The sequence below is a fragment of the Pyrus communis genome, chromosome 17 (assembly GCF_041283825.1).
Source record: "Pyrus communis isolate YQ-2024b chromosome 17, ASM4128382v1, whole genome shotgun sequence".
NCBI classification, from domain to species: Eukaryota; Viridiplantae; Streptophyta; class Magnoliopsida; order Rosales; family Rosaceae; genus Pyrus; species Pyrus communis.
In genome coordinates, this window is record NC_142581.1 from 3,448,655 (window position 1) to 3,460,218 (window position 11,564).

At 35.4% G+C, this 11,564-nt stretch overlaps 3 protein-coding genes across 4 annotated transcripts; all 3 read right to left on the minus strand.

Annotated features, from left to right (window-relative positions):
- Nucleotides 1–186: 186 nt before the first annotated feature.
- LOC137749313 (early nodulin-like protein 20) lies at nucleotides 187–1,257 on the minus strand. Its single transcript, XM_068489406.2, has 2 exons — nucleotides 935–1,257; nucleotides 187–676 (listed from the first exon to the last, which is right to left on the minus strand). The coding sequence occupies exons 1-2, from the start codon at nucleotides 1,104–1,106 to the stop codon at nucleotides 342–344; spliced, it is 507 nt and encodes a 168-aa protein (XP_068345507.2). The 5' UTR covers nucleotides 1,107–1,257; the 3' UTR covers nucleotides 187–341.
- A 2,247-nt stretch (nucleotides 1,258–3,504) lies between these two features.
- LOC137708456 (early nodulin-like protein 17) lies at nucleotides 3,505–5,176 on the minus strand. The gene is made up of 2 exons (XM_068447541.2): nucleotides 4,802–5,176; nucleotides 3,505–4,176 (listed from the first exon to the last, which is right to left on the minus strand). The coding sequence occupies exons 1-2, from the start codon at nucleotides 4,974–4,976 to the stop codon at nucleotides 3,839–3,841; spliced, it is 513 nt and encodes a 170-aa protein (XP_068303642.1). The 5' UTR covers nucleotides 4,977–5,176; the 3' UTR covers nucleotides 3,505–3,838.
- A 1,781-nt stretch (nucleotides 5,177–6,957) lies between these two features.
- Nucleotides 6,958–10,517, minus strand: LOC137708052 (chorismate mutase 1, chloroplastic). 2 transcript variants are annotated; one of them, XM_068447031.2, is made up of 6 exons: nucleotides 10,148–10,517; nucleotides 8,953–9,178; nucleotides 8,781–8,867; nucleotides 7,864–8,007; nucleotides 7,600–7,692; nucleotides 6,958–7,510 (listed from the first exon to the last, which is right to left on the minus strand). In XM_068447031.2, exons 1-6 carry the CDS (start codon nucleotides 10,327–10,329, stop codon nucleotides 7,271–7,273), a joined length of 972 nt encoding a protein of 323 aa, XP_068303132.2. In that variant the 5' UTR covers nucleotides 10,330–10,517; the 3' UTR covers nucleotides 6,958–7,270. The 2 variants fall into 2 exon arrangements, with proteins under 2 accessions (XP_068303132.2, XP_088545818.1); XM_088689692.1 differs by lacking the exon at nucleotides 10,148–10,517 and adding an exon at nucleotides 9,556–9,623.
- Nucleotides 10,518–11,564: the final 1,047 nt, after the last annotated feature.

Genomic DNA, 11,564 nt, shown 5'->3' on the forward strand with positions numbered 1-11,564 from the left:
TGATACATCGCTTTCTCTCTCTTTCTCTCTCAGCCATAAATTTTCAACGCTCAAAGATCTCAGCGAAGTCTTGTTAATCAGGAGAACCCTTTAGCAATGGTTCTTGCTAGAGAAAAAAAATAAAAAAATCATGCCAAGTATTGGGCAAGCTTAGAAATTCGTAAGGGATAAAGAACACCAAAAAAATTGCAAATTGGAGTTTAATCTGGGCATGAAAGTTCAAGAATTTCATTCAATTCACGGCTACAATTAAATGCCTTGCATAATCTTGCACCCAATATAACATACAGAAGATCCCGATCATCACCACATATAATTCGCTTTTATATATAACTAACTAGCTAGAGCGTCCACATTAAAGCTAAGCAAAGCGCAATGGATAGAAACAACATCTCAGCGGCGGAGGAGGTTAGTGAATTTGGAGCAGAAGCAACACTTGTAGCCGGAGCGAGTTCCGGAGCAGGTGGGAGTCCATCGTGGACAATCAGATAAAGTTTCATGCCATGCCAGCAGTAACCTCCGCCGGAGAGGAAGTAATACGGCCTTGCCTCTGTGAGTTGATACACATCTCGCCCTCCCCGGGTTATGTTCTTTATGAAGCCTTGATCATTGCAGTTCTCGTAGCTCGTCTTGTTCACCTCCAGAACATTGTAGTACCTCTTGTCAAAGTTGAATACTTGAAAACAAAGCAATGTATGCTCAAAGTCAGTCATTTCTAATGCACAACTAAAAAAAAAAGAAAAAAATGACGACCTTAGGCCAACAAAACTGTTTCCAATTATGCAATTTTATCTTTGCGTTACAAACGAACAACTTTTTGGTTGCATCAATGTTCTTATTTCTCTGTATAATTTATCAAAATTTTGAATTGAGAATTATTTTAGAAGATGTCAAATACACATATTTTTTGTGAGAGAGATGATGATAAACGTACTGAGCCATTCGCCGACGTAAACCTGTTCATTTGCCGCCCACTCAGTGTAATTGACGTTCTGATCCCAACCCTGTTTGCCTCCCACCTTATGCAGAATAGCGGTTGCAGACGCCATCAGCCAGCCCACCGTTATTACCGCCGCCGCCATCACTCCCGAACTCATCATCCGCATCGCTTAACTTCACACACTAATGTCTGCTTTCTCTGTAAACCCTAATTTATAATTGTTTGGCAAATAATGCTGATGGTAATAGTGGTATTTATTCGGAAGGTGAAGGGACGAATGGTATCGGCCTCAAGAGGAACGTGGGGGGTTTCTTTTCGAGCTCAAACCACGAGGGTATGAGTCAAAATTACATGATAGGTTACTTACACACTTGCATGAAAGACACGAAGGCTTTTTGGTTTCTTTGTGTACGTGGCATGAGGTGATTGGTAGTTTCATATAAGTTGGTGACATTGGTGGGGTCCAAGTCATCTCAACTCCCATCCTACAAAGAATGTTTCAGAGCAGTTATAATCGTTACACTTGCTCGACTGACTGACTGACTGGTTGAATTTGAGGAGATCTTTATTATGGTGCGTAAAATATGTATGAAAAATGTTAAGGAGATTCTTTCAAATGAGTAATTATTTATATAATTTTTTCGTTATCTCATATTTTTTGTATAATATTTTATAATATTAGAACGAAAATTAACATTAAATTATGAAATCATAGAAAGTCCATGAAGAATATACTTTGACTGTAGAATCATATTTTTTGGTTTCAAACATCCAAATACGTTACCATATCAAAATTAATAGCAGGCCTAAAAACCTTTAGACTTATGGGAATTAAATCCCATACGGATCCACTTTGTGCAGATCTAGGGATCTCCACATTTTAGTTGTTCATCGTATATTATGTGGTTATAAATCATTTGATTTTTTTATTATTTAAAATTAAACACAAATAGTATCTGACGAAAACTGGTTGCATAATGTACGATGAACGGCTAGGGATCCTCACAAAGTGAATCCGGAAATGATCATTTTCCAAACTTATGCTCAAATTCGAAGAATAATAATTAATTAAAAAAAAATCAAAAGTTTTGGTTTCCAAAAATCCAAATGAATTATCGTATCAAAATTAATGGCTGGCCTAAAGGCGCTTAGACTTATGCTCACATTCGAAGAATAATATGGTTTTGAAATGAAGGGACATTTTCAATTATTTTATATATTGTTTAGAAGTTTTTAAATGTATTTCACAGTTTTTTAACAATTAGGTTCTTCGTCAAGTATACAATTACATAAATTTAACGGTCAAAAATTTCAAAATAAGATACAATGGAGTGTTAAGAGAAGGAGAATTTCTGAAGTTTGGGAGTGTTTTGGTGTTGGTATTTTAGATGGGTCAGTGCAGAACAAGGCTTCCAAGGGGAAAGAAAAAAAAAGCCACCTGCTGCAAAGCAAACGAAGATTCTTAAAATTTGATTTTGATTTGATTTGAAGAGAGAAACTAAAGAAAAGTTAAAAAAAATTAAAGCCTGCCTAAATTGTTTTTTTTTTTAAAGTAGTAATATAAAGCATAAGAGAGAGAGAGAGAGAGAGAGAGAGAGAGAGAGAGAGAGAGAGAGAGAGAGTGAACTTGTGCTGTCTGTGTCTGAGAAAGAAAAACAGCCCCACTCAAACTTGCAAAATCAAATAAAGGAAAAGAAGGAAGAATAAAAGCAAATTTGATCCTACATAGAAACAAAAATAGCAAGAAAAAAAATTAAAAAGCTAACACAAAAACACAAAAGAAAGTAAACAGAAATTCTGTTTGAAAAAAAAAATTGAAATTACTATTATTAAGAAGCGAGAGAGGGTGCAAAACTATTACATTGATTTAAAGGAGGAGGAGTTTCGAATCCGAGACTCATAAATAGAAACGCAACACCTTATCCACTAGAATATTAAACCACACGATAGGTAAACAAAAATTCTTTTTTAATGATACTATACTTTAAACCACTAATGTATAAAAAAAACTTAGGTAAGTCTCCAATATTCCGGACTATTAGGTAGTCTAACTTTATATTCATTAGATTAACAAGTAACCAAAAATAATTTTTTTACAATTCAATCATAACCATCAATTTTCCGTACTACTAAACAATCCGAACTATTGAAGAAAAATTAAAAAAAACTGAAGTCGGACTTGCAAAAAAAGGACGGACACACTGCCCTTAGATGTTACAACTTCTATAGAGCAAAATAAAATCATGCAAAAGGGATAATGCCCATGTACACCTAATGCACCCATTAGATGCAAATTGCAATGGGAACAAATGAGCCCAAAGAACCCATGTCTTCTTTTTCGTCTTTGGTCCATAGGTCCAGTGATGTGGATTTAATGCAAGTTTTCTTCTTGTGGGAAGCTTTAAATGACAAATTTTTTTACAACCGATTGTATTATTACACTTGATGTACAAAACCATGTTCTAGGCAAACTGATAAATATCTCCAAAACGACACGCTTGAAGGGCTGGATCCAGCTCCATGATTGAAGGGAATAAGTTACAATTAATTTCAACAAACTTCCGTAATCAACGCATTTGAAAATCCAATAAATAAAAAGTATTAAAAATCATCCAGAAAAGAAAAGAACACTTAAAAATTTCCTCAATCACAACCACTGTCCTCTTTCCACTCCATCAAGGTGAAACTAAAACAACACCAACAAATCACAAAACCCAAAAACCAAAAGAAAAATTAAATCCAAGTAAGGTGGAAGACAATCTCAAGTTGCTTCCCAAATCAATGGCTCAGCTTACTTAGCTAGGAGAATTGTCTAATTTTGATTTTGATAATCCTCACTGTTTAGCGAATTTCGATAATCCTCACTGTTTAGCGAATAAGTTTAAGGATCATATGCCTTCACAGCCGAACCAAGGTGTCCCACATTGCTCCAATGGCGAAAACCACAGGCAAAACAAACTGGGATCTAAAGGTAGGTGTTAGGACACTGCTCTTGCTCTTCACCGGGGAAGCTTTGGGAGGTGGAGGCATGTTTTCAACCTTAACAGCGATCTTCATGCCACCATAGCAGAACCCCTTGCTACTGATGAAGTAGTAGTGCCTTGTCACTTTCAGTGGAACCACGTCTCTTCCGGCTCCCGTGGTCCAGTTGTGAACGGGATGCTCGGCATTGCACGAGACATAGTTGGTCTGATTCACCTCTAGAACATCCATTTGGTTCCTGTCATAAACAAAAACTGAAGGAAAAAGAAACACAATTTACCAACTGGATAAAATATATGGTTTTCTTAGTAGAACTAACCAAAAGATACACTAAAATATGAAAAGTAAATTGAACTAACATTGGCTTTTCTTCACAGCAAAAGCCAAGAGGAAAACAATTACAAAAAGTTGCAGATCTGAGATTTTACATAAGCTTTACACATCAAGAGACAAAATTCAGAAAAGCTCCTTAATTAGTAATCTGATTATATTCAAACTGTATATAACAAACTTAAGTAAAGTAACCCCATATATAATTTGAATAACCAAACTTGTAATCTTTGCTTCTTTTTCTTGCAATTATCAACAGGAAAAACTGAATTTAACTTAAGCTTTACACATCAAGAAACAAACTTACGGAAAAAATGCTTTTCTTTAGTCAAACAAAAATGGAAAAGCAGATTTTAAGCTCAACCCATTAAGCAATTTTCAGATCTAAGTCTAACATAATAAAAAGCAACATCAACAAAAAAAATGAGCTAAAAAAAGAAAATTTGAGCTGAGAATTAACTAACAGAGAACCATAACCATTGACAGGAAAAAAAAAAAAAAAGCAGAAACTTAATGGATCTGAGAGAAGAGAAAGAAAGATGAACTTACAGAGCCAGTCTCCATTGTAAAAGTGCTTATCCTGAGCCCAAATTGTATAGTTGACATTGCTGTTCCAACCCATTTTCCCTCCCACCATAAATCTCGTAGCTGATGCTTCTGGAAGTTCCACCACCACCACCAAGCACAAAAGCACCACCACCGCTATAGCTCTCTCTTTCTCCATTGCTCCTCTCACTCTCTCACTCTCTCACAAGCAGTAGCAGTTGCTCTAGAAAGCTCCGTCTACAAAAGCACTTTGCTTTTGAACTTTTTGGGCCTTTAGTTTAGTTGGGGTAGTTTGTTTATATGAGGTTTCGGTTTCCAGATCTACAAGTACCGTGGGCTATTTATCCAGATAATTTCAGTTCCTGTATGGCCGTATGCAAATATTATATTTCTTAAATTTGCACTTTTATGTGTGCCTGTTCATAAATGCAAGAACCTAATTGTTATAAATTAATAAAAGATCGAGTGTTTAGTGATTAAAAATAATTAATTTAAGATTAAGTGTTGGTTGATGACAGTGTTCAAACCAGGTCAATGGGACAAGCTTCTCCTGTCTGAATGTGCTGTTTTGCTGCTGTTGAAGTTAATTAGGCAATCTTTGTAAGTTAAATCTTGAGCAAAATAGTGAAATCCAGCTGAGAGTTACTTGTGGGTTATAGATTTCTTAAGAAACCAAACAATGAGAAGCAAAACTTGTTGAGGAATTCAGTGTGATTTTGAACCACGCAATTGTGTTGTGTTTATATTTACTTATTTTATAATACGTGTGTTTCTTATCTTAAGTTCATGACATATTATGTAATACAACTCTATTAAAACACGTAGATTAATGACACAGCTAACACGATATGGCTAAGACGGTAGAAGTTAGAACAAGTGATCTGTAGTTCAAAGCCTTGCACTCGACGTTGCATATTTAAACCCCTTCGATCCCTTTCCCAATACCGCTTGCATAAAAATAAAATAAAAAGATTGTTTCTACTAGTGACCAATGTATAAGGTTTGGTTAGGTTCACAAAGCGTACACATTTAAATTTGGTTGGGTGGGAAAAAAAGGACCTCAATCAATAGTGTCTTTCAATGTTTGATTAATACAATTGCAATTGTGACATTTTCATAATAACAAGTAAACCTAAAAGCACACAAGTTTTCCCAAAAGTAAACAATATTATGGGTAAATATTGTCAGAGAGACGAACCATTGATCCACTCCTAACTACTCTGATATTATTTTAGCTTATTCATCCATTGCTAAGTATTAAATTTTATTATAAAAGTCTTTGTTTTATTAAAAATAAAACCAAACTTATATATTATATTTTTAGGAAAATTAATAAAAATATCTTGAAAACTTTGAGTTTTAATCAAAAGGACAAAAAAGTGTTGTAAGTAAATAGTATTAGAAGTAACTTTTTAGAATAAAAATATCTTTTTTATTAAAAATAAACAGTATCAAAAATATTTCATTAAAATTCTCTATATTTTTTCAGTTTCCCATATGAAAATTATCTTCGACAAATGCTTTCTGCCAGAAGGATTTGCCGGCCCATTTTTAGATTTATTAAAGTTTGTGGACCAAAGCTCAAGTTATGCAAAGCAACCATCACAAAATCAAATACAAAATGAAAAATGGTTATGATAGTTGTCGTTGGCACGTTGTAAAGCATGTGCCTTTTCACTGCTTTCGCTGTAGAGGGTGTTTTATTCATGTATTTTACCAATAAGGACATAATTCAAAGAGTGGTTATCATCATCTGAAAATGTTGACCACTCGAGAACAAGTACGTGCAAGCACTTCTATTTATAAGCGTATTTATTGCGAGTGTTTTTAAGGGGAATACAAAATACTTGGAAGCATCTGCCTAAGAAGTGTTTCTTAAGAAAACGCTTCTATACATAATAGTGGTTTTTAAGTTTTTCACCACATATATCATTCGCGAATTTGATTGTTAAACCTTCCAGAAACAGTTATAAACATAACCTCACTAGCCTTCTTCACTTACAAACTATTTGAAAAATATTTACACCTTGGGAAGTGAATTATGACTTATTTTGAGCACCAACACCAGTATCTAATTGGGAAGAAATTTTTCAGTATGCCGAGGACACGACCTGGCACCAAATGTAGTAGTACAATCGGTTGAAAACTTGAAAAAAAAATTCTAACCAATACCGAGTCGTATACCTGTCATATTGGAAAAAAATTTGCTGGGTGGCACTAACATTCAAGAATTCAGTAAGCTAGAGTGGGCTGCAACACTTATACATATAGGCTGCGGAACGGGCCTGTACTTATTTTAATCATACAACAATAACATGTCTTTGCCTCCCATCTTAGCATCCACATCAACCAGCAAATTACAGATAAAAGCATAAGCAGCTCCCCATGCTTTTGAAAATAAGCACAATTTATGAAAGCACAAATTTCTGTACGTGGATAGTAATAGATATTCAAGATTAGTTTAGCTGCCTCTCAGTCCAACCTTCTTAACAAGTATTCAACTTGAACTTCCTTGGTCATTGGCATGATCCATTCCCCATATAAATCTGCAACCAAGGTCGGTTTTATCTTGTACACGAGGTTGGGACTTTTCTTTTCCCCTTCGTACAATGTCACTTCTTGCCCGTAAGTTTTGGCCTTCATTTCTACCCTCTTTATGATTGCCTCCTCAACCGTCGGAAATGTCAACAAAGCCATCACCTTGTCCCTGTTCTGAAAAATGAAGAAAACTGACTAAGCACACGGAACATCCAAAACTACTTATCACAGGAGGATAGAGAAATCCATTCAAGATCATGTACCTGTTCGATAATGGCAGCTTCGTAGGACTTTGGATTGGACTGAAACTTGCACTCCGCAACAAATTTACCATAGTGGATTCGCTTGGACAGAGCCTGCCGTCATAGGACACCCCGCGTCAGCATTTAGAAATGCTACTTAAAAAACTACTCACATATAATTACTGAATCTATTAACCTATATAAGAAGGACATTGCTTATTTCGCCTTCCAAACCAAACAAGAAATGGAAGTTGAGAACAATAAGATCAGGTAGGATTTGAATACCTGCAAGCACATTGTGTCACAAACAGCAGTTGAACCGTAATTACCATCATCTCCTTCTTTAACCAGTCTTGGAATAATATCCCTGAAGTACATTTCCCAAACTTTACTGTTTATATTAATTGAGTTGGCAATGGGATGCAGTACCTGTTTGCAAGTCGGACATATATATTCAGAATGAAAGTGGTTGCCACTCAGAAAACCAGAACAACGATTGCCACTGCCACACAACAATGGTGGTACAAATAGGACAGATGCAGAAAGCGGGGAGATAAAGAAAGCTCTCCTATTGGAAGGGCTAGCTCATTGTAGTGAAATTTCAGTTAAACTATGACTGACAAGACATTGTTTCTTTAACTGTTTCCCATCAGTGTTAGATTTTTAAATGTCAAGTTTTTTGGTAGAACCAAATTTTCTGAATAAATATTTTGTTGCAGACGGATTCACATAATTGACTACCATTTTAAGTTTATCTAGGAATGTTATAGATCGAGTTATCTCTTAAATAGTTTCAGATATAATTTTCTTTTGAGCAAGTAATAACATGAAAAGACTCCGTTTTCTGTGCTTTAGACCATGTTGAGCTTCACACATCGGCCAAAAAAGAAAACAAAACCTCCATGTTCAACACAACTTTCTCGATCACAATCAGCCCCATTCAAGTAAGTTATTTATGAGACCTTTTCAAATGTTTCTCATAGTTTGTCCCTTGCAGCATTGCAGGAGAGGGATACAAAACGCATGTTTTCAGAATTTTCTAAACTATTAAATATATTCTTAAAATTTTAATAAGTGAAAACAGCCATATGGAGGATGTGGGAGGCCATTGCCGTGCCGGGCCTGCATGTGGCCCTACCGTAAAGATAAGCACAAGCTTGGGCATAATCAATTTCATTGTTCCTAATGTGTGTTACATTTACCTGAGGGTAGTGCAGAGGTGGCAACACTGGTTCAGGTACGTCATCCGGAAAGAAAGGATGCTCATCAGGACTGCTGAATCTGCCCACCTAATCACAATGCAAAGTCAATAAGAAACCCCAGAACAATCCTTTCTTCGAGTTTTCTTATTGTCCATATTACGGTTTAACATACCTGGCCATGAAGCTTTTCTGTTTCTTTAAGAATGTGTTCTACCAAGGAGCCGTGGAAACACTCAACAGGGAAAGCATTGGGGTCGTATGTAAGCAAATTATGACAGTATTGAGCTCTCTCTAAAAGGCTAAAAATTATGCTATCCTCCTGCCGGATCAAAGAATGTCTTATACCTTCTAGTGTCAAACTATCGGTTTCATCCATCCTTTTCTTCGTAGCCAATGATCTACACAATAGCCAATCTAGTATCAGAATCTAGACATAGTAAATTGAAAGCAAGACTCCTAATCCATCCAGTAATCAATAATATGCATTTTTATGATGAACGATGGATTTGAGTGGCAACGAACATACTTTTCTATGCAAAAACATCAAAAAATATATACAGCAAAGACATGCCAGATATCACAACAATCTAAGCTACAAATACTATTCGAAGCAATATATAACACTTCCTGAGAATTTTTATGGTTACATCCAGTGGCGGATCCAGCATTCTTACCCCCAAGGGGTCATAGAAAAAGTTAAATCATGGTACTTTCAAAAACATCTTTTTCAATGTAAACAATTAAGCTATCACTCTACTAACTGGATTACTTGTACCTGAACCAACTTGAAAACTTGAGCAAACTATATTCACTTGAACTTGAATTCATCGGAATACTTGAAGTAGCCTGACTAATTAATCAATTTATTAAGCAAAAGCTCCCTAACAATAACAAAAATAATCAAGTACTTAAATTCTAAGGGGCGATCTCAAGCTAACAAAGCTCTCCACTTTGTGAGGGTTTGGGGAAACGTCTATTGTATGCAGCCTTATGCCTTAACAAAGAAGCTGTTTTCACAACTCACTGTGACCTTTCAGTCACAAAGGAGCAGCCTTTCCCAAATTCTGTTTCAAAATAATATTTTTGAACAATTATTTACTCCTAGACTTGAGGAAAAAAATTAATAATTTTACTCATCTTATTTGGTGCGTATTAAATAATTAGAGACTCCAATCAATCAATGCAGTTTATCTGCACAGAAAAATAAAAGCATGCCAATTTCCAGAAATAACAATACAAAAGCAGAATATATGTATATATATATCTCTCTCTCATAAAAGCAGAATAACCAGCAGATCCATAAAAGGGCAAACAAAGAAAATCAGAGAACCCAACAAGTTTAGGCAAAAGGGTTGCTGGATTTGTACCCATTGGAAGTCGAAGCAGCCTGGACAGACAAATTCGGTATCTTTGGTAAGGAAGAATTGAGGCATGCGAAGCTGTTGGATTGCGTTGCTTTCAAGGGAAACAAATAATTGGGTCTTGAATTGGAAACATGGGGAGCTGAAAGAGCGGCAGGAGAGGAGGCCATCAGCAGCTTGGCCTCCATGGATGAGAGAGAGAGAGGGGGGGGGGGGGGTTGAGGAGAGAGATGGGTTCTTTGAGAAATCAGGAGAAAGAATGGAGCTATGGAATTGGGAGAAATACTATGGTGGTGGTTGGAAGGGGGAGGGAGGAGTGGGGTAGGTATAGAGGTTGAATTGTTGGTTGGTAGGCTGAAGACAGAACAGAAAGCAGACCTTGCACATTATTTTTTAAGAAAACTAACGAGTAGAGTTTGAATAAAATAAAGGGTAAATTGTACAGTATCAAGATTAATTTTTTTTAATGTAAAAATATGATTTTTCGTTAAAATAAATAGTACTGATAGCTTTTAGTTAAATTTTTTTTTTTTCCTGTGTTTTCTGAGACTTTTTGTCGTGATTGGTTTGTTGGATGTGAGCATGTGCGATACTTGAGTTCCAATCTTTCTGTTCGAGTTGCGGAGAAGTGCATTATTAAATCAAAACAACAAGTGATTGTGAATTTATTTATGTCATTTTTTCCTTTTATAGTTATAGAACTTATGTGATATGTTATAATTATGATATTTCAAGTTATTTACATGTTGTTACACATTAAATATGCATAACTATACATAAAATTGACTTAAAATACATTTACTGTGACATCGTGAGCGGAAGTTATCTCACTAATTAAGGGCTCATTTAGAAGTTTTTTCTAAAATGACTGAAAGCAAGCCAAAAGCACCTAAAGTGCTTTCTGCAAAAACCACCATTTATGTGCTTCTTGGAAACTCTTCAAATATTTTTCTAAGATTCACTTACATTTTTAACTAAAAATCGGTTCTAAAAATTACTTTCACAAAACCCGTTTTCAACCATTTTAAAAACAATTCTAAACGAACCCTAAATAATTATCAGCGTTGTCTTAGGTGGATGGAACAAATAATGGTTCTCACCTACCCAGTGACTTGCTAAGTTTGGTTTTCATTTTAGATGTGTTTCAGGAACAATTTGAGAACGACAACAATTTTTGTCACATGGGTTTATTTAAGAAAAAAGAACAAGACAAAAACGACCATGAGATCTCCGCTTTCATTCCTAAACTCTTATCACATGACTTTTCTATTTTTATTTGAATTAATGTTTGCTTTGTTTAAGCACTTAGTGGTGAAAGAATATAATTGAGTGGAACAGTTAGTAGGCAAGGCAACTAGGACATATTGAAGAGTGTTTTTCTAGAAGGAAATGTGTAAGATTGAACTTTCCTATATTTTGGACA

What these genes read in the sequence shown, in the direction of transcription:
- LOC137749313 (XM_068489406.2), bottom strand. Translation starts at nt 1,106, where the DNA reads ATGCGGATGATGAGTTCGGGAGTGATGGCGGCGGCGGTAATAACGGTG. An exon ending in TTACGTCGGCGAATGGCTCA is followed by an intron (nt 677 to 934) that starts GTACGTTTATCA and finishes TTTGTTTTCAAG; the next exon opens with TATTCAACTTTGACAAGAGG.
- LOC137708456 (XM_068447541.2), bottom strand. Translation starts at nt 4,976, where the DNA reads ATGGAGAAAGAGAGAGCTATAGCGGTGGTGGTGCTTTTGTGCTTGGTG. An exon ending in TTACAATGGAGACTGGCTCT is followed by an intron (nt 4,177 to 4,801) that starts GTAAGTTCATCT and finishes TTTTTCCTTCAG; the next exon opens with TTTTTGTTTATGACAGGAAC.
- LOC137708052 (XM_068447031.2), bottom strand. Translation starts at nt 10,329, where the DNA reads ATGGAGGCCAAGCTGCTGATGGCCTCCTCTCCTGCCGCTCTTTCAGCT. An exon ending in GCTGCTTCGACTTCCAATGG is followed by an intron (nt 9,179 to 10,147) that starts GTACAAATCCAG and finishes GCTATTGTGTAG; the next exon opens with ATCATTGGCTACGAAGAAAA. An exon ending in CACCTCTGCACTACCCTCAG is followed by an intron (nt 8,008 to 8,780) that starts GTAAATGTAACA and finishes ACTTGCAAACAG; the next exon opens with GTACTGCATCCCATTGCCAA.